This window comes from Cnephaeus nilssonii (genome assembly GCF_951640355.1).
Source record: "Cnephaeus nilssonii genome assembly, chromosome: 16".
Taxonomy (NCBI): domain Eukaryota; kingdom Metazoa; phylum Chordata; class Mammalia; order Chiroptera; family Vespertilionidae; genus Cnephaeus; species Cnephaeus nilssonii.
The window spans coordinates 27,946,939-27,967,705 of NC_137087.1; the positions used below are offsets into that span (position 1 = coordinate 27,946,939).

Sequence of the window (20,767 nt, forward strand, 5' to 3'; positions counted from 1 at the left end):
CCCTGAATTACTGTAGTTGGGGAATGTTACCTTCAGCTGTAGCTTCTTGTAGCATTTAGGCAATCAACAGCCCAGATAGCCTACCATACTGTTGGAAGGAATATTTGAGGGGGACACGCTCAAACTCTTATCTGTCTTGAAGTAGTTTAGTCCAGATTTTGAGGAACTCAGCCACTCGATTATTCACTTGACTCCTCTCCAACCTCTCTGTGCCTGACTTTGCATGCTGACTGAATATGGTGTGTGCTGAGGCGCCATAATGCACAGTGATCTTTGTGCTTTTCTTTAGTTTATTGCCCCATAAATCCTATAACCTATAATTATTTAGTATATGGTACTTGTTTGCAAACAACGAACTGCTTCTAGCTAACTTATGCCGAAAAAGAATCTATCAAGGGCTATCAGTCAGCTTGCAGAATTGAAAGGAAGCCTGAAGAGCAAAGCTTGGAGTTATGGCAGAAGTGGAGCAATGTGGGCAAGCAGAGTGGCATAGCCAAAATCATGCCACAAAAAAATGCCTGGTTAGGAGTTTACCAATGGAACTTGTCATGATCACTTGCCAGGCACTAAACCCTATCACCATTTCTGTGAATAACCTGCTGTTGCCCCTGTGCGTTGTATCTCTTGCTTTCTGGCACACATGTTTTGTGAAGCATCCAGGGTAACTGCTGGGTCTTTAGGATCTGTCAGTATGATGTCAGCAATCTCCTTAGCTGTTGTGGTAGCCTGGGGCTTTGCAAGATGGTCAACGTTCTTGCAGACTAAGTGGTGGAATACGGCCAAAGAGTAGATGTGATCCTAAGACCAGACATGGAAGAAAGTGTTAGAGCCATCCTTACTAGGTAAAATAGACTGTTGCTGGTGTTTCTGCTTTATAGAATCCAGTATTTGTACAGTCAGAGGTTGCAAAGTGGGTTCCAGGAGCTGAATCAGCTTGTTCTTGTAAGCTGACCATGTCCGGAATGGCAGGTAGACATCCATTCATCCTTGATTAAGCATATAGTAATTTGCTGCTATTCTTCAAGATCCATTTATTCTATGCACATATTAGAAATTACCATATCTGCATCTCTCCTGTCTTTTATGCTGTTGTTAACTTCTGCCATTCCTTCAGGGATGCTGTATTACTTTGATTATGACTTTGATCACAAGGAAAAGAAGCTCAAAGAGCTTCCGGTTGGCTGGTTCTACCAAAATAACCTTGTCTCATGGTGCAGTGGGATTGTTTTCTTAGGATTATCTCTAATTCTGCAATCGAGAACTGCAGAAATAACCACAGCATGGGTTTCAGGTGCCACTGGGATTTATGTGAAGTAACTTCACTTATAACTTGACCTCCAGAAACTCCTTCCTGACTGTTAGATTGCAGTGTTATGTGCTCAGAATTAATTTTGGTTCACAGTCAGTGCCCAATGCCAGGTATCCCTCCCCCCCCAAAAATGTATACATACTTTGAATAATTATAAAGGCAGTGTTTATTAAAATGCATTTCATTTTCAAAATGTAATAGAATCAGCTGTTAAAATGTATATACATTTTTTGGGACACCCTGTATTTTCCTTCCTCCAATGCCCATATCTCCTAAATGGCCACAAAGTCTTTTGCGGAAGGCTAGACAGAAACTTGTGAACTGTACTTATGATGTTACTGAAGACAAATGTAACTTTTATTAATGTCATTTGTCACTTTAAAGTTGATCTTAAAAATATAGTAAAATAGAACCATTAAATGTGAAATTCTCAGTTCATTTTTGTTTGTGTGAATTGACCAACATTTTCAATTATCTAGGCCAATCTTCTTTTCCCGTAGTTCTTAACAAGGGAACCTACTTTCACGCTGTCCTAGAAGAGGCTGGAAATGATACACTCAGTCTTTCCTTTCCTTCATCTAAATAGGTTGATGGACATTATGTTCAGGGGAGGTGTGCTTTCCATTCCTGGCAAACAAATAAGAAACCAGGACGAAAGATGGAAAACTGCCTCGCTGTTTATGTTAATTTTTTGAGTTGCATCTACACAATGATGAGTTATTATTACTTATATTATCAACATACTCTAGAGCAGTGGTTCTCATGACCCACAGGTTGAGAACCGCTGCTGTAGAACCTAAGACCATCGGAAAACACAGATATTTACATTACGATTCATAACAGTAGCAAAATTACAGTTATGAAGTAGCAACGAAAATAATTTTATGGTTGGGGGTCACCACAACATGAGGAACTGTATTAAAGGGTCGCAGCATTAGAAAGGTTGAGAACCACTGCTCTAGATCCTTAGATTTGAGAGGCAGGATTGCATGTGGCTAAGAACTAGGCCAGACTGCCTGGCTTTGAACACCAGTTCTGTTGCTTACTATTCTTGTGACCTTAGAGAAGTCATTCAATGCCTCTAAACCCTGTGTCTTCATCTCTAAAATGGAGGGAATAGTGCATGTCTTGGAGGCTTGTTATATGGATGTAATCAGAAAATAATTGTAACACACAGAGAGCATTAAGTAATATTAGCTAATATATTTTTAAAAGCTTATAAATTTTAAATTATAAAAACAAAAACTAAGTAACACCAGATGTAAATGCTTTTATCTTCCATGTTAGATTATCTTTGCTGCTCATTTCCTTAAGAGCACATTTATCCTGCATACATTTCTTAAATACTCCTCTGAGCAAGGCCCCATGCTGATTTTTACAGGACATGCTGTCCCTGCCTTCAGGGTGTTAGTTGGCCATTGTTAGAGGACACAGAGTTTTGGAGAGCTTTGTTGGTAAAATGCTGGGCACGTAGAAGTTATTTCTTATTTTTTTTTTTTTCTTATATGGGTTCCCTCCTATCCTAACTTCCTCGGTGCCTTAAAATTTTGCCTGTATAAAATCTTCTTCTACTAAATCAGCATTGTTCAATCAAAATAGAATGTAGGGCCTGCCGGTGTTGCTCAGTGGTTGAACTTCGACCTATGAACCAGGAGATCATGGCACATGACGAGGTTGCAAGATTGATTCCCAGTAGAGGTCATGCAGGAGGCAGCTGATCAATGATTCTCTCTCACACTGATATTTTTTTTTATCTCTCTCTCCCTTTCACTCTGAAATCAATTTAAAAAATAAAAAAATATTTAAAAAATTAAAATATTTTTTAAAGGCAATAGAATGTAGACCACAAATGTTACATATATAATTTTACATTTTCTAGTAGCTTCATAAAGGAATAAAGTGAATGAGATATGATTAATTTTAATGTATTTGATTTCATTTAATATATCTAGAGTAATATCATTTATTTCAACCTATCCTATCTAATAAAAGAGTAATATGCAAATTGACCATACCTCTGCTACACCCACAAGCCACGCCCACCAGCCAATCAGGAATGGGTATGCAAATTAACCCAACCAAGATGGCTGCAGCCATGGAGTGAGCAGGAGGCTTGGGTTTCCCCGGCAATGGAGGAAGCCAAGCTTCCTGCACACCCTGGCCAGCCCTGGAATACACTAAAGGCTACAAAGTTTCAATTATAGAAGATAAATCAATCCCAACAAAAATGGTGGCAGCCACGGAGCTGTAAAGAGCAGGAGGCTAGGGTTGCCCCTGGCGATGGAGGAAGCCAAGCTTCCTGCCCTGCCTTGGCCTCTGCTCAAGGCTACAAAGTTTCAATTATAGAAGATAAATAAATCCCAGATACCATGGCCTCTGCTTGGGTCGCCGGGGGGTGTGGCCAGCCTGCAAACCACCACAGGCCCCTAGCCCAGGGCACCCCATGCCCCAAGGGAACCCCCACTCTGATCCGGGACACCCTTCAGGGCAAACCAGCCGGCCCCCACCCGTGCACCAGGGCTCTATCCTATCTAATAAGAGAGTAATATGCAAATTGACTGTCACTCCAACACACAAGATGGCTGTCCCCATGTGGACACAAGATGGCTGCCACAAGATGGCCAGCAGGGGAGGGCAGTTGGGAGGGACCAGGTCTGCAAGGGAGGGCAGTTGTGGGTGATCAGGCCAGCAGGGGAGGGCAGTTAGGGGCAATCAGGCTGGCAGGGGAGCAGTTAGGCATCAATCAGTCTGGCAGGGGAGTGGTTAGGGGGTGATCAGGCTGGCAGGCAGAAGTGGTTAGGGGCAATCAGGAAGGCAGGAAGGCAGGCAGGTGAGCAGTTGGGAGCCAGCAATCCTAGATTGTGAGAGGGATGTCCGACTGCCCGTTTAGGCCCGATCCTACTGGGTTCGGGCCTAAACGGGCAGTCGGACATCCCTCAAGCGGTCCCAGATTGGAGAGGGTGCAGGCTGGGCTGAGGGACAGCCTCCCCGCCCCCCCTCGTGCACGAATTTTGTGCACCGGGCCTCTAGTCATAAGTATAAATAATTATGGACGAGGAATTTTATACCCTGTTTTCACACTAAGTGTTTGTAGTCCAGTATGTATTTTGCTCTCACAGCACATCTCTATTCACAATCACCACAATTCAGGTGTTCAGCCACCACATGTGGCTCGTGGTTGCTGTAGAAGACAGGGCAGGGCTATACTATGCTACTGGATTCCAAGAGTTAGTCATGAGTTATTCCTTCAACAGCTTTGGACTATGCTCAGTTCCTCACTTGGAAGTAGAAATATAGGAAGAGAAAGAATGAATTGAAGTTATCTATATGTGCATTTTCAATATGTGCTTTTTATAAAGTTCATCCAGGGTAAACATAAAAAGAGTTTGTGGATCAAAGACCACTTTGGCTATTTTCAGAAATCCAAATAGCAGTTAATAATTGTTAGGGAAGAGCTAAATTGCAGAAAATTAAAGGAAATTTTTATCTTCATTATTGGTTGGGAGGAAAATCAGCAGCTCTTTAGACATGCTGAAAAGAAGCTGGTTGAAATACTAAATTTTAAAAGATGACTGTGGTAAATTATAATTGCCAGTGAAATCTGAGACCTTTTAGTTAGAACATGATATTTGTCAAAAGGGAGAAATTACAGGATTTTTTCCTTTCTGAATGGTAGTGCCAGTCTCTTTTTTTTTCCTTTAAACCAGTTATATGGTCTACTATGGAATGAAGTCAGCTGTATGGAGATAAGGGCATTCTCTTTCATGCCATTCGTTTCCAGAGTTTTTATCATGCTTGATGCCACAGTCTGTGACTTCAGTTGTTATCCTGTGGTTAATGATCCAAGTCAATGTGCCACCTGAAACATTAAAAAAGTCTATTAACAGCTTAGTTTATTATAGCTGTCACACAGACCACAATTGTGTGATGCTATTACATATAGAAACATAAACATTTAATTTATTATGCATTTGAGGTTTTTTAAAATTTATTGTTGAAAATATTACAGATGTCGCCCTACCCCGCACCCCACCCCTGCCCGCTTTACCCCTCCACTCCTTCACATACCCCCTAGGACTTTAAAACATATTGCCTGTGTCCATGGGTTATGCATATCTACCTAATAAAAGAGTAACATGCTAATTGACCGTACCTTCGTGATACCCACCAGCCAATCAGGAGTGAGTATGCAAATTAACCCAACAAAGATGGTGGGTTAATTTGCATATGCAGGCGCTGAGTGGCCCGGGGTGGGGCGGGACACTTGCGTTGTCTCCATGGTGACGACGCAGGTGTTCTGCACCACCCCAGCAGCTCTGGGCCTCTGGGCAGTGTGGGAAGGCAGAAAGGCGACTCCGGGCCAGAGCGTAAAGGCGGCTCTGGCCAGAGCGAAGGTGGTGCCCACAGCCAGGGGAAGGAAGGCCCATTCTTGCACAAATCTTCATGCATCGGGCCTCTAGTATGCATATAAATTCTTTAGTTAATCTTTCCTCCCCCAAACTCCCCCACCCCTGCTTTCCCTCTGAGAATCATCAGTCTGTTTCATGTTTTTATGTCTCTGGATCTAATTTGTTCATAAGTTTATTTTGTTCATTAGATTCCACATATGAGTGAGATCTTGCATTACTTATCTTTCTCTGACTGGTTTATTTCATTTAGCATAATACTTTTCAGGTACCTCCCTGCTGTCTTGAAGAGTAAGATATCTTTCTTTTTCACATTTGCATAGTATTCCATGGTGTAAATGTATTACATCTTTTTTATTGACTCACATACTGATGGGCACTTGGTCTGCTTCCAGATCTTAGCTATTTTTTTGGGGGTAGACTCTTTAAGGATTTACATGAGATTCATATCGTATTGTTATTTGGCCTGAACTTTTTTTAAAATAAAAATTTATATATATGCAAAATTAGAGAAAACAGGATGATAAATTCTATCCCCAATTACCTGGAAGCACCATTTCAGAATCATTGACAATCCACCAGTAATTCTAATATCTTCAGTAGCATACCATGTCATGCCTAAAATTTAATAACTTTAATATCTTCAAACACCCAGTCAATGTTCATATTTTCACAATTGTCATTTTTAATAGTAAGCTTGTTTAGATCAGTATACAGTCAAGATATATATATAAAGTGTCCCAAAAAAATTTATACACACGTGAACAGCTATTAACTGTTAAATGAAAATGAAATGTATTTTAATAAACACTGCCCTTATAATTATTCAAAGTGAGTGTATATGTTTTTGGGACATCCTATATATTGCATTTGGTTGATAGGATTAATCCATAGGCTTCTTCCTCTCCTTCCCCTCCTACCCCCTTATGATACATTTATTGATATAAGTTCCATGTGCACTTGAAAAGAATATATAATCTGCTGCTTTGGGTTGAAATGTTCTGAAGATATCAATTAAATCCATCTGCTCTAGTGTGCCATTTAAGACCACTGTTTTCTTGTTGATTTTCTGTCTCTTTGTATTCATCAAGATTTACTTTACATCTACCCAATGAAATACTATGCTTTGGTAAAAAAAAGAAAAAAAAAGAAGGAGTTCATACCATTTGCAATAGCATGAATGGAACTGGAGAGCATTATGCTAAGTGAAATAAGCCAGTCATAGAAAGATAAATATCACATGATCTCACTCATTTATGGAATATAATGAACAACATAAACTGATGAACAAAAACAGATCCAGAGACAGAGCAACATCAATCAGACCATCAAACCTCAGAGGGAAGGTAGGATAAGGTGGGGGTAAGGGGGAGAGATCAACCAAAGGACTTGTATGCATGCATATAAGCCTAACCAATAGACACAGACAACAGGGGGGTGAGGGCTTGAGTGGGGGTATGGGAGGGTAATGGGGGAATAAGTACACATATGTAACACCTTAATCAATAAAGAAATTTTTTAAAAAAAGATTTGCTTTACATATTTAGGTGTTCTTTTGTTGGATGCCTAAATGTTTATAAAGATTATGTCATCTTGTTGCATTGATTCCTTTATCATTATGTGGTGTCCTTCTTTGTCTCTTATTATAGCCTTTGTTTTAAAGTCCATATTATCTGATATAACTATTGCAGAGGGGGGCAGTTGGGGGCGACCAGGCCGACAGGGGGGGCAGTAAGGGGCAACCAGGCTGGCAGGGGGCCAGTTGGGGGCAACAGGCTGGCAGAGGGGGCAGTTGGGGGTGACCAGGCCAGCAAAGGGGGGCAGTTGGGGGCTACCAGGCCAGCAGGGGGGCAGTAAGGGTGACCAGGCCAGCGGGCGTGGGCAGTTAGGGGTGACCAGGCTAGCAGTGGGGGGGCAGTTAGGGGTGATCAGGCCAGCGGGGGGGCAGTTAGGGGCGATCAGGCTGACAGGCAGAGACGGTTAGGGGTGATCAGGCTGGCAGGAGGGGGCTAAACCAGCAGTCGGACATCCTCCAAGGGGTCCCGGATTGGAGAGGGTGCAGGCTGGGCTGAGAGGACCCCCCTGTGCATGAATTTCGTTCCCCGGGCCTCTAGTTTTAAATAACAACCTTGCTGGACAAAGTAGTGTTGGTTGTATATCCTTACTTTTCACTATGAATATTTCATGCCAATCCCTATTGGCATTAAATGTTTCTGTTGAGAAATCAGGTGTCTGTGGTGTGGAATGACTCAGTATAGGGATCCTAGCAGCTGTCCCTTCAGCTGTCTCCCCCCAAACTACAAACCCCAGTCTCTTCTCACAGAACTCTAGTCCGTTCCACCATCCCTTTTGCTGGAGCCCAGGATGAGTGGCTGCGAATGAGATTTTGTGCATTGGCTCTTTAAGAGGATGCCTGTGTCTCTAACAGATTCTCCTCTCCCTGGGGAACAGTGCCTCTGCTGATTTTCACAGCCAGGTGTTATGTGGGCATCTCTTCCTGGCTCTTGAGCTCTGGGCAGGGAAGCCCGAGAACTGTTGCAGCTCATCAATCCCTCCCCCTCCGGAATCTCAGCTGAGGGAAACTGTGCAGCTGAGCTACTCTTCTGGAATCTCAGCTGCTGCCCTTTGGAGTGAGACCAGCTCTTTTGCATCTCTGCCCTTCCTACCAGTATCCATGTGGCTTCTTCTGTAAACCCTTGGTTGTAAGACTTCTGTTCAGCTGGTCTTCGGCTAGCTATTTGGGGCGATTGTTATGTGTTATAGTTGTAATTCCAGTTTGGTCCTGGGAGGAGTGAGTGTAACACTCACCTACTCCACTGCCATCTTGCATTCTTAAAGCCTGGAGTTGGATAAGTTTTGCCAAGTCTGGGTTGGAATCGACTTACTACGTATGTATGACATTTTTTATTTTACCAGACTTGAATTCTACTTTCAGTCGCTGTAAGCAATTCCCTGTTCATTGCTTTCTATGAGCCCTTACCTGTATTCACTGGATGGTTCATTCTTATTCATTTTCATACCTGTCCACATTTGAAGTGGCTAATGAAGACGATGCCATCCTTGGGAGCTACAAAATGTTTGCAGTCCACTTCCTATTCTTGCAAGTTGGAAGGTAGCTTTGGAGATTCAGAGTTTTTTTTGTTTTGTTTGTTTCAAATGCTGTAAGTCTTTTTTTTTAAAAGAAAACAACAATACAGTTCTTTCAAAACCTTGGTAGTGTCATGATCTATATCTTCTAGTTAGTTCCATATGCCAGTAACCTCATCCACAGGTCTGTCAAGGTATAACTATCAAACAGTTTTCTTTGCTCCTCAATTCCTTTGGCTAGATCTCTCATTTAGGAGATGCCAGTTAAGAGGCCACCGGCAATAGGTCGGATCTTTACCCTGAGGCTGAGTTTTAATGGGACTTGGTCCCTCAAAGCCTTTCTCAGTCTTCTCTCTTACTGTTTGGGGTCTTGAGAGACTTTCAGGTCCCCAAATTTCTGGACTTCCTCCTCTATCCCATTTTATTTTCCCCACAATTTTTACCTAAGCTCATCTCGTGCTTCTATAACTTTGCTAAATGCTGCTAATAATAACCAACCCATGTAAAACATACAGGCATAGTAAGTCTGCTTTTCAAGTTACCATGGGTGAGATTTACCCAGTACTTCATTCACTGCATTTACCAACAGTCTCCAGGTTCACTGCCTCCAGCATCAGTTTCCTTGTTACCTGCTGCCTGACTGCTGGGTCAGTTTTAAGTATTTGTTATGGCAGCCCCTCACTTGAAGCTACTAACTTCTGTATTCGTTAGGGCAAATGCTAGCTGCTGTAGTAGAGATTGTCACAGAATTAGAGAATTTTAGAACTTATAAAAGATTTTAGACATCATTCAGTACATCCAACTCCTCTTCGTTTTAGGAATCGGCAACCAAGACAGGAAACAGTTGAGGCTTTCCCAGAGCCACACCGTGACCTGGAGGCCGTACAGGCCTGACTGGGTTATGGCAGTCTTTGGCCCTTCAGCCATTAGCTTAGCATACTAGAGGCTTACTGAATATTTTAAAACTAAATTGGGACCAAAGATCAAGTCTAACTCTATGATGGCATCACTGAGGCTCAGACAAAAAGAGAAAAATTCAGGAAACAATTGGAACGTCAGTAAAAATGTCTCAAAAAGAGATATATGTTAGAAAAACCTATATTGCTATGTATCTTTTGTACATTTTACTGCTTTAAATCAAAATGCTAAGAACATATCGATGGCATAGTTTTTAGGTAGTGATTTTGATATGGTCTTAGTAATAAGCCATTTAATATTTAGCTTAAAACTTCTACCAAATAATTGGCACCCCCTAGCCTGGTTCCCAGTCTTCCTCTCACCATCTCTGAGCTTCTAGTGAGTGGCAGGGGGTTGGTGGGGTCATTTTTGGGGTGAGAGGGGCCAAAGTTAAGGAAAGAGGTGAGTTGAGGAAATAAAAACCATTATCTTTATAATTTGATGCTGTATGGGAAGTAGCCTGCTGAGGTTTCCATCAATGCCCTCTCCCACACCACATCAAAATGTAATTCTGTGACAGTCTCTATTACAGCAGCTAGCATTGCCCTAACGAATACAGAAATTAGTAGCTTTAAGGGAGGGGCTGCCATTTTAGATAGCGTAACACTTTAAGTATAGGACAATGTCCAGCACGCTGCAGGGCTCCATCATTCTGTCACTCGTTAATCCAGGTGGTATTTATGAAGCCCTGTTCTGTCCCAGGCCCTGTGCTGGCACTTAGGACACACACACAATATGATACAAGCATTGTGCCAGGATCTTAGAGGTGATGTAATTTATTTAGTTTCAGAATGTTGTACTGGACTATAACATTGGGCGTAACATTTTTGAAGGTGATAAAAGTTTTCTCGGACATAGATGTGACCTTCTTGAATACTCACTCTATCTTCTGCCACAGAGGCAGGGGAGACGAGCTTGGAGTCAATTTCTTTGGGAATTTTTCCCACCCTCAAGCCTGATCAGATGGGCTAGGCCACATTCACTGTGAAGGTGTTCAGTATTTGGGGATTTTTTAATTTTTATTTTTGGATGAGCATATCTTTAGTTTTTAAAGTCAAAGTCAGTGTAAAAGTTGAATCTGCTCTTGTGGAAATTGTTTTACACATGGTTACAAGAGCTGAATAATAAAGAATGCCTGTGCCCTGGCCCGGTAGCTCAGTTGGTTAGAGCATCATCCTGATATACCAAGGCTGTGGGTTCCATCCCCTGTCAGGGCACATACAAGAATCAACTAATGACTGTATAAATAACTGGAACAACAGATTGATGTTTCTCTCTCTTCTTTTCTTTCTTTCTCTCTAACAACAACAACAAAAATCAATAATAGTAAAAAAAAGAATGCTTGCACACCAAGATTAATTATTTGGAATGCTTTCTTAATAACTTTGTAAGATGTGGTGAGTAATCCCAGAGAACATAAATTCTTATGCAGAATCATACTATGAAGATGAATTGTGTCACCATAACTTTAATTTATATGGGAAAATTCTTGTTCTTTTAAACATTTTTATAGGAAGGAGCAGAACTTGGACATGTTGAATAGTGCAGTGCTGGGTTTCAGTTAAGTAAGGATTTCATGCCAAAAAAATGGTGTGTGCGCCGGCAGTCATCTGAATAGGACTTTTTAGAAACTGATTTAGATGTCTTATTTTGATTTAGAGTAGAGGCTATGTGTTTCTCTGATTCTTAGACCTAGAAAGAAACTCATCTTCATTGTATTATCCTGATAGACTTGAGTACAGCCATGAAAATAAAATTCACAGAATGAGAAATGAAAGTGATGAGTAAATATGAAGAGATTCAACATTTCTACCAAGCAGGGAAATGTGAATTAAAACCCAGCATGATAATATTTTTCCTTTGTCAATTTGGCAAATATTACAAAAGACTGATGCTGACTTAAGTTGGTGAAGGTGTGAGTAAACATCCTTAGACACTGCTGAGGAATGATTAGACTGATAATGAGTGATAAATTCTGGAGGAATGTCATCCTTATGGCTTATCCTGATGTGACTTTCTGAATCATATTATGTCTTGAATGTACAAAGCCTTTAAAATTAGAGGTGTATTTTTATGCCAAAAGCATCAATACAAAAATAATATGAGGAGGCTTCTGACAGGATTGACGTTCCCCGGGATCCCTCACTTCAAGAGGAATTTGTGTTCTCACTTATTTGGTTGGAGGAATATGGGTAAAGGACCATGGCAGACCCAGAGTATGTGTGGCAACCAATAAACACTTAAAATTAAGAATATACTTTATAATTTTTTACTTCCAACTAACCTGGGGATTCATCATGCTCTGATGAAAACATCATTGGCTGGAGCCTAGGCCTGGCTTTAATTCCAATATGGTCATGATCATGGGGCTCAATGAGGCAACATCCTGGTGCGGCCGGAGGCTCCTAGAACAGCTGTCATGATCTTTATTCCACACACTCTCTGCTTCAATAACTAATTCCTCTTTTACTGTAGTTTCTCCTTTATGTTTTTTATTTTTGCTGCTAGAAACATCTCTCAAGTCTATTCTTTCTTTCCATAAACAAATGATTTCAGGCATTGGTGCCAATTATTATTAAGCAAAATAAGGTAATACATAGAAGGCATACAGACATATTTGCCACTATATGGTTTTAATCAAGGCAGCATTAACATTAGTATCAAATTTTAATATACTCTGAGATCTAGCTTAAGTTAAAAGATTTTAAAATCTACTTTTTTCCCTTACCCCTTTATTTTAGTAGGTGAAAAAATAAGGGTCTCAATATTACTATAGTGATTGAATGTGGAAAGTTGAGAAGCTGCTGTTGTTGTGGACATTTGATGAAAAAGAACACCAGTAGAGCTGTATCTGACCACTTTTTGCATAGTATTTTTCACAACAATAAAAGAAAACCCAGCGCTACCTGGTCTGGCTCAATGGATAGAGTATCAGCCAAAGGACAGAAGGTTTCCAGGTTTGGTTCTGGTCAAAGGCATGTACGTGGGTTGTAGGCCAGATCATGCGGGAGGCGATCAATGGATGTATCTCTCACGTCAATGTTTCTTTCTGTCTCTCCCATTCCCTTCCACTCTCTCTAAAAATCAATGGAAAAATATCCTTGGTGAGGATTAACAAAAAAGAAAAAAGAAAACCCAGCAGAACTACTAATGCCATTTGGGTGTGGATCCAAACATAAGCATCATACTTCTTAATCATTTTAATATTGGAGATTATCTTTTACAAAGCAAGGGAATGTCTTTAGAATCTGTCTCCATGGTTTTATGATTTAAAGAAAATCATTTAGGATCTCCATTGTTATTAAGTAAAACACATGGATTTGAGGAAGATCAAAAGAATGACTCACAGAAGGATGGGTATCTGACATGTAAACATCTCTAAGCCTCTAAAGAGAATTGTTATCCTAGTGAAAGAAATTACCCTGCTCAGAAAATCATACTGATGAACATGCAAAGATTCAGGGAAGAAAGTAAACAAAAAACACGCCACCCATTTACAGGCTGTATCTTTTTGAACATTTGTCTCTCTGTTTCACTAATCTACTGTGATTATATCATTACATTTTAATGGGCACATGGCTGAATAATCAGGAAAGAAAGAACACCCAGAACAAAGCAGGAAAATCCTGCTATGGACCTGCCTGAAGCATTGCCAAAATGGAACTGGCTCATCAGACCTGTAATGTCACAGATAATGTTGCTTAGAGCAAATCTAGGCTTAAGGAATTCTATTAAAAATATTAATGAGTGGTACCGATAGCCGTTATACATCACTAAAATCATGTGGGTATTTGAGAAGGGGCTGAAAATTGAGTGGATTCCTGGTCTCATTTTACTTCATCTCATGCCCACACTTGGCTGAATTTTGAGTTGCTCTAAGCAGATGTGCAAATGTTACTGTATGTCATTTTTCAATCTGACGACTCAAAAAAGACTAGAAGCTTGAATACATAGAGTGTGTTTATTCAGATGTTTTCACTCACATCAGAAATAGCAATGACATTGTATAAAACATAATGGCTTTGATACATAAAACTACATTATGATATGTTTCATATTTATAAATCATCACTAGGGATGGCCCAGGAGTTTAGGGGCAGGAGGATGAAACAGTAGTGTGGAAGAAACCCAAGGATCAGCTGTAGCCTAAGGCAACCCCACTTCTGTGGGATGAAGATTGACTGTGGGCTCATGAAGCAACCAACTGTTTTCTGTCATACTCTTTCTCTTGTTTCCTTCTTCCGTCCTAGCATTCACACAAAATAGGGCAAGGTAAATACCGGAACCCCACAGTGAAGGTTCCATTGAGATGCACCCAATGAACCCTAGTTGTATGTAATTTTCTAATTTAAGGCAAATGCATAACTATTGAATACAAGTTTGCTTACCGTTGATTATTATCTCAAACCTCACTGTGGGTTGGTGTTCCCCTCTCTGGGAGTTCCCCGTGTAGGGGAAAGAAAGCTCTTCAGAGGAGGAGTCAGTAGAAGTGCTCCTGGTCCCAGCTCTGCTATTAACTAGCTGGGTGACCTCAGGGAAGACCTGTCAGGGCCACAGGTGGTCAAAGAGAGAACAACGCCTCAATGTTTCACTTGGCTCTCTGAAGAGATTTGTGGAAAAGCAGCTTCCTTGCCTCTAGTTTTGTCTTTAACTTTACAAGTATTTTTAACATTAAAGACTAAGGAATGGTATCAAGGGAATGATTTAGATTTAGCAACTACTTTAGCTTGCCAACTAGCCGTGTTACTTACAGTAAGTACATGACGTCCCAGCCTTAAAAATAAAATTTGCCTATTCATATAGGCATTTCTGCTGAACTTACATGGAAACCTTTTTGCTTTTATCACTAATGTTGTACTTTAATTTTTGTCAAGGAATTATATTCAGTGATAGGGTTTTCAAGTGAATTTTATGCAGAATATATTTTTTAAAATTTGCTTCCCGATAATCCTAGACCAGTTATTTGCCTATGGTAAGCTACTTTCATTTTAAAAATAGATCTGTTCTACGAGACTTAACTTGGCACTGGTTGATGTCCTCTTATCCGAGTTATTTAATTTAAAAATAGAACTGTCTCAGTAGATCTGTATCAACTAGTTTATGATCGTTTCTATCCGGGGTAAACTCTAATTAGGCAGTCAGTTCTACGGAGTCATGCTTGGGAGCAGTATAATCCAGTTATCTTTCCTTTCTGGCATCCTGACCAAATAGAGTTTTGTTTCCAGGTTGGTAATTTCAGTGTATTTAGCATGTAAGTTTTTTCTTAGGCTAAATTTAAGTTTCTCAAGGGCTGAGGGAATTTTATAATTTGGATGAAAAAGAGATTGCCATTGAAAAGTAGTTAACATTTAACATTTTGAGAACAAGTAATCAGCCCTAGACTGTTTTTAGATCAATCCAATTACTCTTTTACCCAGAGCAATTTTAATTTGAAATGCTTTGCTACACCTTTGGGTATTAAAAACAATCAGTATTTCTGTGATTGCATATTTCTAGAGCACAAGTGTTAGAGACACCATTAAATAATAATAAGGGATAGGTTTCCTATTGTCTGAATTGTTTTAATTTTCAACCTTTAAATGAAATTTGATGTTAAGTTTTACAAAGTGAAAATGTTTCATATTTTTAGAAATTAAATGAATATTGATTTCGTGATGTCTTAAGCCCTCAATTTTAATGCAGAAACTCTTTTAACCTTCTAGATTCGTAGAAATGTAGCAATTTATTCACTCTAAAAAGTCTAGAACTTAATAAGTTACTAGTACAGAAAATAAAAATAAAATATCTTATATCTCACATACTTTTATTATTAAAATAGCTTATATTATTTTGCTACTTAAATTTGATATTTTAAAATTAATTTTCAAAACTGGGCTTTCTACCAGATCTGATTATATAATGTGACATCTTGAAGTATATTCAATCAGATTTATGAGCTCCTCATCAGTAAGAATAATTCCTTCCTAAAATGATCATTTGTAGAATTTTGCCATCTAATTCTTTAAACCTCCTGTGTTTTTTTTCCATCCAACCAGCAGAGAGCACTTTAGCTTACAATAAAAGCGTTGTGTATATATAAGTGAATAGAGTCAGGTTCATGCTTTATCAATGAAATGGGCAGATAAGTATCTTCAGTCATAATCTCATTCATATCCTGTCAATTCATTTACTTCACCAATTTCCTAGAGTTTTCATCAATTTAAACACTTTTATAGTTTAAAAAGTTACTATAATGATATTTTCCCCAAACACATTCTTTGCTGTGTACTTGGCCAGACATTTTCCTGTTAGTTTCATCTTGTCGATTTAAAATCCTAATTAATTTTAAATCTTTTATGAATAAACTAAATTTAGTTTCAATTTTATGCACCTTTGATTTAAAAAAAAGAAAGAAAAGAAAATAGGTTCACACTCTGTGGCTATTCGGCAAAGAGCGGCCAAAGACTTTTCTGGGGAGGTGAGTCAACTTAGTAATTCTTTAGACACTAGGAATCAAAATATCAAAACTCTTCTGTAGTTGGAGGCACTATCTCTGTTGCTTGACTAATGCATAATGCAAAGATTTAGATAGTCTGACTCTGTCCACCTGCTTATATCCTTTACCTTATACAGAATTTTTATCCTTGTGCCTCAGAAGGTCCACCACTAACAAACCCAGGTTTATCTGATGGAAGTAAATGAATGATAGAGGTGGTACCAGTACTGCTGGTTCCCTCAATCTCCCCGTATTTTGAATATGAGGAAGAACTGAATCATGGAGGAAGGTGAAAGGTTTATTCTGCCACATTCTGATTTTCTACCTTTTATTGCAAGACCGGAGGAACATGGTGGAACAGTAGCAGAAAATGGGAACTGGGGGTGGGTAGCAGTTTAAAGTCTAAACCGAAACTTGGAAGGTGAGAGGAGATGCCTAACACCATTTAGAATTCTGGCCACACCAGACGTACCGTGGTGTGGAGATGTATGTCACTGTGATTAACGAGTGTGGAATCTCACAGTGGAAAAGAAGCTCCAGCAGCTAACCCACAGTTCATAAAAGCCATGCAGCTCTTTGTGGGGTCATTCGCACCCCTGTCCCTGGCCTGCGGGGCTGTGGGGAAGCCATCTCAAGGATCCTTTGTACTCAGGCCTTTCTGGGGGACTGGTGTTTCGAAGAGTAGGGAAAGGAGTGTGTTGGTTGCTTATACTGTGGAGACAACCCCCCTTTGTATATAATAGGTAAAGAATGGGGAATATTTTAGCATAAACATCTGTCCTTTTGGCTCAATATTCTAAGCATTGTTTCCCCCAAACAGTGTCAAATCCTTTGGCACACAGCACTGAATATTAGCCTTTGCTATGTCTTTTTTCCCTGTAAGGCTGTGCTTTATATTATTTTAACCCAATTTCTCCCGAATGCAAACATTAGCATTGATTTTTAACCCAATACCTCCTGAATACAAATGTTAGAGTGAGGAAATAGTATGATTTTTTCCCCCTGAATTCAAGGCCCATAAGGGTGAAACTGAACCTTTTTCCATTTTCTTCCCACTTTTTCCTCCTTTCCACCTGTTCCCGTCTTCCTTCTCTACACCTGTGTCAGTCATCTGCTCAGAGAGACTTGTTTTGATCTTAGTGGTTGCCTGTGGCAGCTCGTACAACCTTGCTCCTTCCTGAATCAGAATGTACCTGGCCCTCTTCAAGAGATGCTTAAATGACAGCTTCTGAGGGTAACTCAGCTGTGTTTAAATGGATAGAAGGCTTGGTGAGGGAGTTTCCACCCAGGTGTGAACCCCTCTCCTCCCAACACACACACACACACACACACACACACACACACACACACACACACACACACACACAGAAAACATCCTGAAGCCCAGGTCTCAGGATGGCATGATGAAGCATGGAGTGTATACCTTGACCTGAGAGTGGCACTGCCCCAAACATGGTCAGGAAGCATAGAGCGTTCCTTCCACTTGCTGTTAGAATTTCCTGAATATTCTGGAGGGTTTCTGGTTTGTTGGTTCATTGGTTGGTTGGTATATTCATGGAAGGCAACCAACGATTAAAAATGATAGCAAATTAGATATGGGGCCTTCTGTAATTAGCCCTGCATTAGAAATCTTGAGCTGAAAATTGGCCATTTGCCTACTGCTTATCTCATAAAAAAAGTAATAGAGAAAGTATAATCTTGGCTTTCTCTAGCTGTAGTAGGGCTCTTTATTGTTTGAATCGTGGAGTGTTTTTTACCAACCAGTAACCTGATCTTTTATCACTCTCTGCACTGCCTCCTCCTCTGGTATGCCCTGATGTATTCACCACATGTGTTCATATGGGAGGCTCGCAGCACGGAGAGCAATTTACATTCGGCTTCTCAGCCTGCGCGAAGCAGCAAATCAGCCTCTGGGAAGGCTTGGGAGGCTTGTCAGCAGTCTGTAGCTTATTTCTGTGTGTGAGAGGGTGTGTGTGTGCGTGTGTGTGTGTGTGTGTGTCTCTCTCTCTCTCTCACCATTTGCAGGCTGGAATCACTGTGGAGGAACAAGCAACAAAGTCTTGTCAAGATTTTATCTCAGGGTAATGATGAGTCAAAAATGAAAGACTAAACTATTGATTTTCGTTAGAGGAATTATTGCCTGTTTGATGTAGAGAACACCCAGTTTCTGCCTGAGGAAAGCTGAACAGGCTACATTAGCCGCCCGAGGCTCTGACAGCAGCAGGGCTGGGTGTAAGCAGAGGCGGCTTGCCTGGGAGCCCCGTAAATGGACTTTGGTCTAAATGCTTTGACTCTTTGTCGTGGTTTTGGATGTTGGAATACGGGCAGTGATCTCCTGTCTTTGATCAACTCACCTGATTTAAAGGAAAGATGAGTGAAGAACCAAAGGAGAAAAGTGCAAAACCTGCTCATAGGAAAAGGAAAGGAAAAAAGGTAAGAAATGAATAAGCAACATGTTCTCTGTATTGTTCTCTGGCTCTGGGAGGAAGTGATCTTCAGGCTGGATTGTGCAGAGACTGGATTTGAAGAAGCTGCTAGAATTAGAATGCTTTTGTTTTTCTGGTCTATTAATGGGTGTGTTCTGTGTTGAAGGAAAACATCACAACTCGGATACATTGCTAAAATATTTAAACTATTTAAATATAGTCATTTAGATTCACTGAAGTGGTGTGTTTTTCATACTGATATTCAGGATTATTAAGTAAACACATGTCCTAATTATGTGGGTGGATGTGTTTTTCTATTCCTTAAAATTTTCCAGAATGCTTGTTAATCAACAGGGCATAATTACTAATGAATATTATTATGCTATAGATGTTTAGCTTTAACACATATTTTAGGCAAACTTAGGGAAACCTGTAGTTACACTTTAAGATTATGGTATGGAGGTGAACTCCATTTTAATTATTGATCAGCTTATGGCTGACAAATCTCTGATTTGCAATTGACTCCACAGTTGTACAGCCATATACCTAATTTATTTATTATAATACATGAAATTAATTTTGTTCTCCATTTGTAAATGGAAGAATCTTCAAAATATAAATAGATGATTATTGTAAACCTGTATATTCATTTTGATTTTCTTGAATGTGTGTATCTTAAAATGTGCTCCTAACTTTTTAATGCATTTTGAAATGGGGGAGGTAATTCCCTAGGTCTAGCATTTGCTTTTTATTCATTGTGGTGTATACTGGCTTTCACAGGGCGTGCCACCAGTGGAAAAGACAGTTGTGTATCTGTAAAACAAAGAAAACAAATCCTGAAAATAGGATTATATTTCATAGCTACGTAAGGAAAATGTGTACTACATTTTTTAATCTATAATCAAAATCTTCAGATATTATATTTTAATTACTAGGGCTGTTATATGTCATTGTGGCCCTTTAAAATGCTTCCTTGACCCAATGTAATGTATGCTCTTGTCAATGGACACGTAGAGAATGGCTGGTTGTAGTAGAGAAGATAAAGATTTCAACCATTCATTGAATTGTCAGGCACTTAAAATATTTTCACAATCTGTTTATTATTTATGAAAGATTCATTTGAATATGGTATTCTTAAAGGAGCTACTATCAGCAGACCCTGAGGATACGTTTATGAATATGCCAGCGTTCTAGGGCAATGGCTCAACATCCTACAGATGGGGAGGCTGTGCAGACTGGCTTTAAGTCAGTCTTGACTTCTTGAATATTGTCTCAGCAGGGGTTGATGATGTTGTAAAGGTGCTATTCTGATTTCCCAAGGGGGCAGGCCACAGCTGCACAGCAGGAACCATTTGTTTAGTGCCTGGCGTAGTGGTGCCGGTCTCAGGGAAAGCTGTCAGCTTTGCTCATGTTTATGAGATAGGGCCTGAAGTGTCTGACAGGCTCCACCATGATTCTGCACAAGAGTGTCACGGGGAGCCCAGGCAGACATCATGAGCCACGACAGTGCAATCCAGATTAAAGTGAGCAGTGGCTGGGCCAGTCGTAAATCATTGAGCTTTTATGTGGAATCCTTTAACATGGACATTTTTTCCTCTCTTCTTTGAAATTTCCCCAGCTGTGTTCCATTTCTCCTCATATAAAGTTATCCTACTCAGAGCACAATATTAAGTCAGTGGCTTTGAACCCTTCTCCCTTCCATTCCCAATGGCTGCCAGGGTACCCTTTATGAAAACCTTCATCATCACACTGTGCCCCCATTACCTTCCACACTCCCTGCTGCCTGCTCAGTGAGGTCCAAATTCGTGACCACTGAGCTTGAGGCCCTTCATTTCCACGTTCCAGGCTTTCCCCCCTTCACCATCTACTTCATTCACATCAGACTCCATCCAAAGTAGGTTCTTATCAGTCCTTGAGTTAATCTCTTTCTTCAGATGCTTGTTCCTTGTCCCTGGAGAAGGCGTTTCTATGCCAGCCTGCTTGGTGGAATCCTACCAAGCCCTGAAGGGCCAGCCCAGATCTTACCATCTTGACATCTTCTCTGGTTAGAATTCAGTCAGTCTTCTGCATTGACCCAGCACCTTGTACTGTCAGGACACTTGACACA

At 40.2% G+C, this 20,767-nt stretch overlaps 1 protein-coding gene across 14 annotated transcripts in view; it reads left to right on the plus strand.

The window, feature by feature from the left end:
• ANK3 (ankyrin 3) overlaps window positions 1-20,767 on the plus strand; it is a 597,115-nt gene that overhangs the window by 111,297 nt on the left and 465,051 nt on the right. For 4 of the 14 annotated variants that reach the window (XM_079793856.1, XM_079793852.1, XM_079793853.1 and 1 more), the window contains exon 1: window positions 18,538-18,667. The exons of 8 other annotated variants lie outside the window; for them this stretch is intronic. In XM_079793856.1, coding sequence (XP_079649982.1) covers window positions 18,605-18,667 — 63 coding nt within the window. In that variant the 5' untranslated portion in view covers window positions 18,538-18,604. Of the gene's footprint in view, window positions 1-18,459; window positions 18,668-20,767 lie in introns of those variants that run through there. 2 more of the 14 variants (XM_079793861.1, XM_079793851.1) reach the window with 2 other exon arrangements.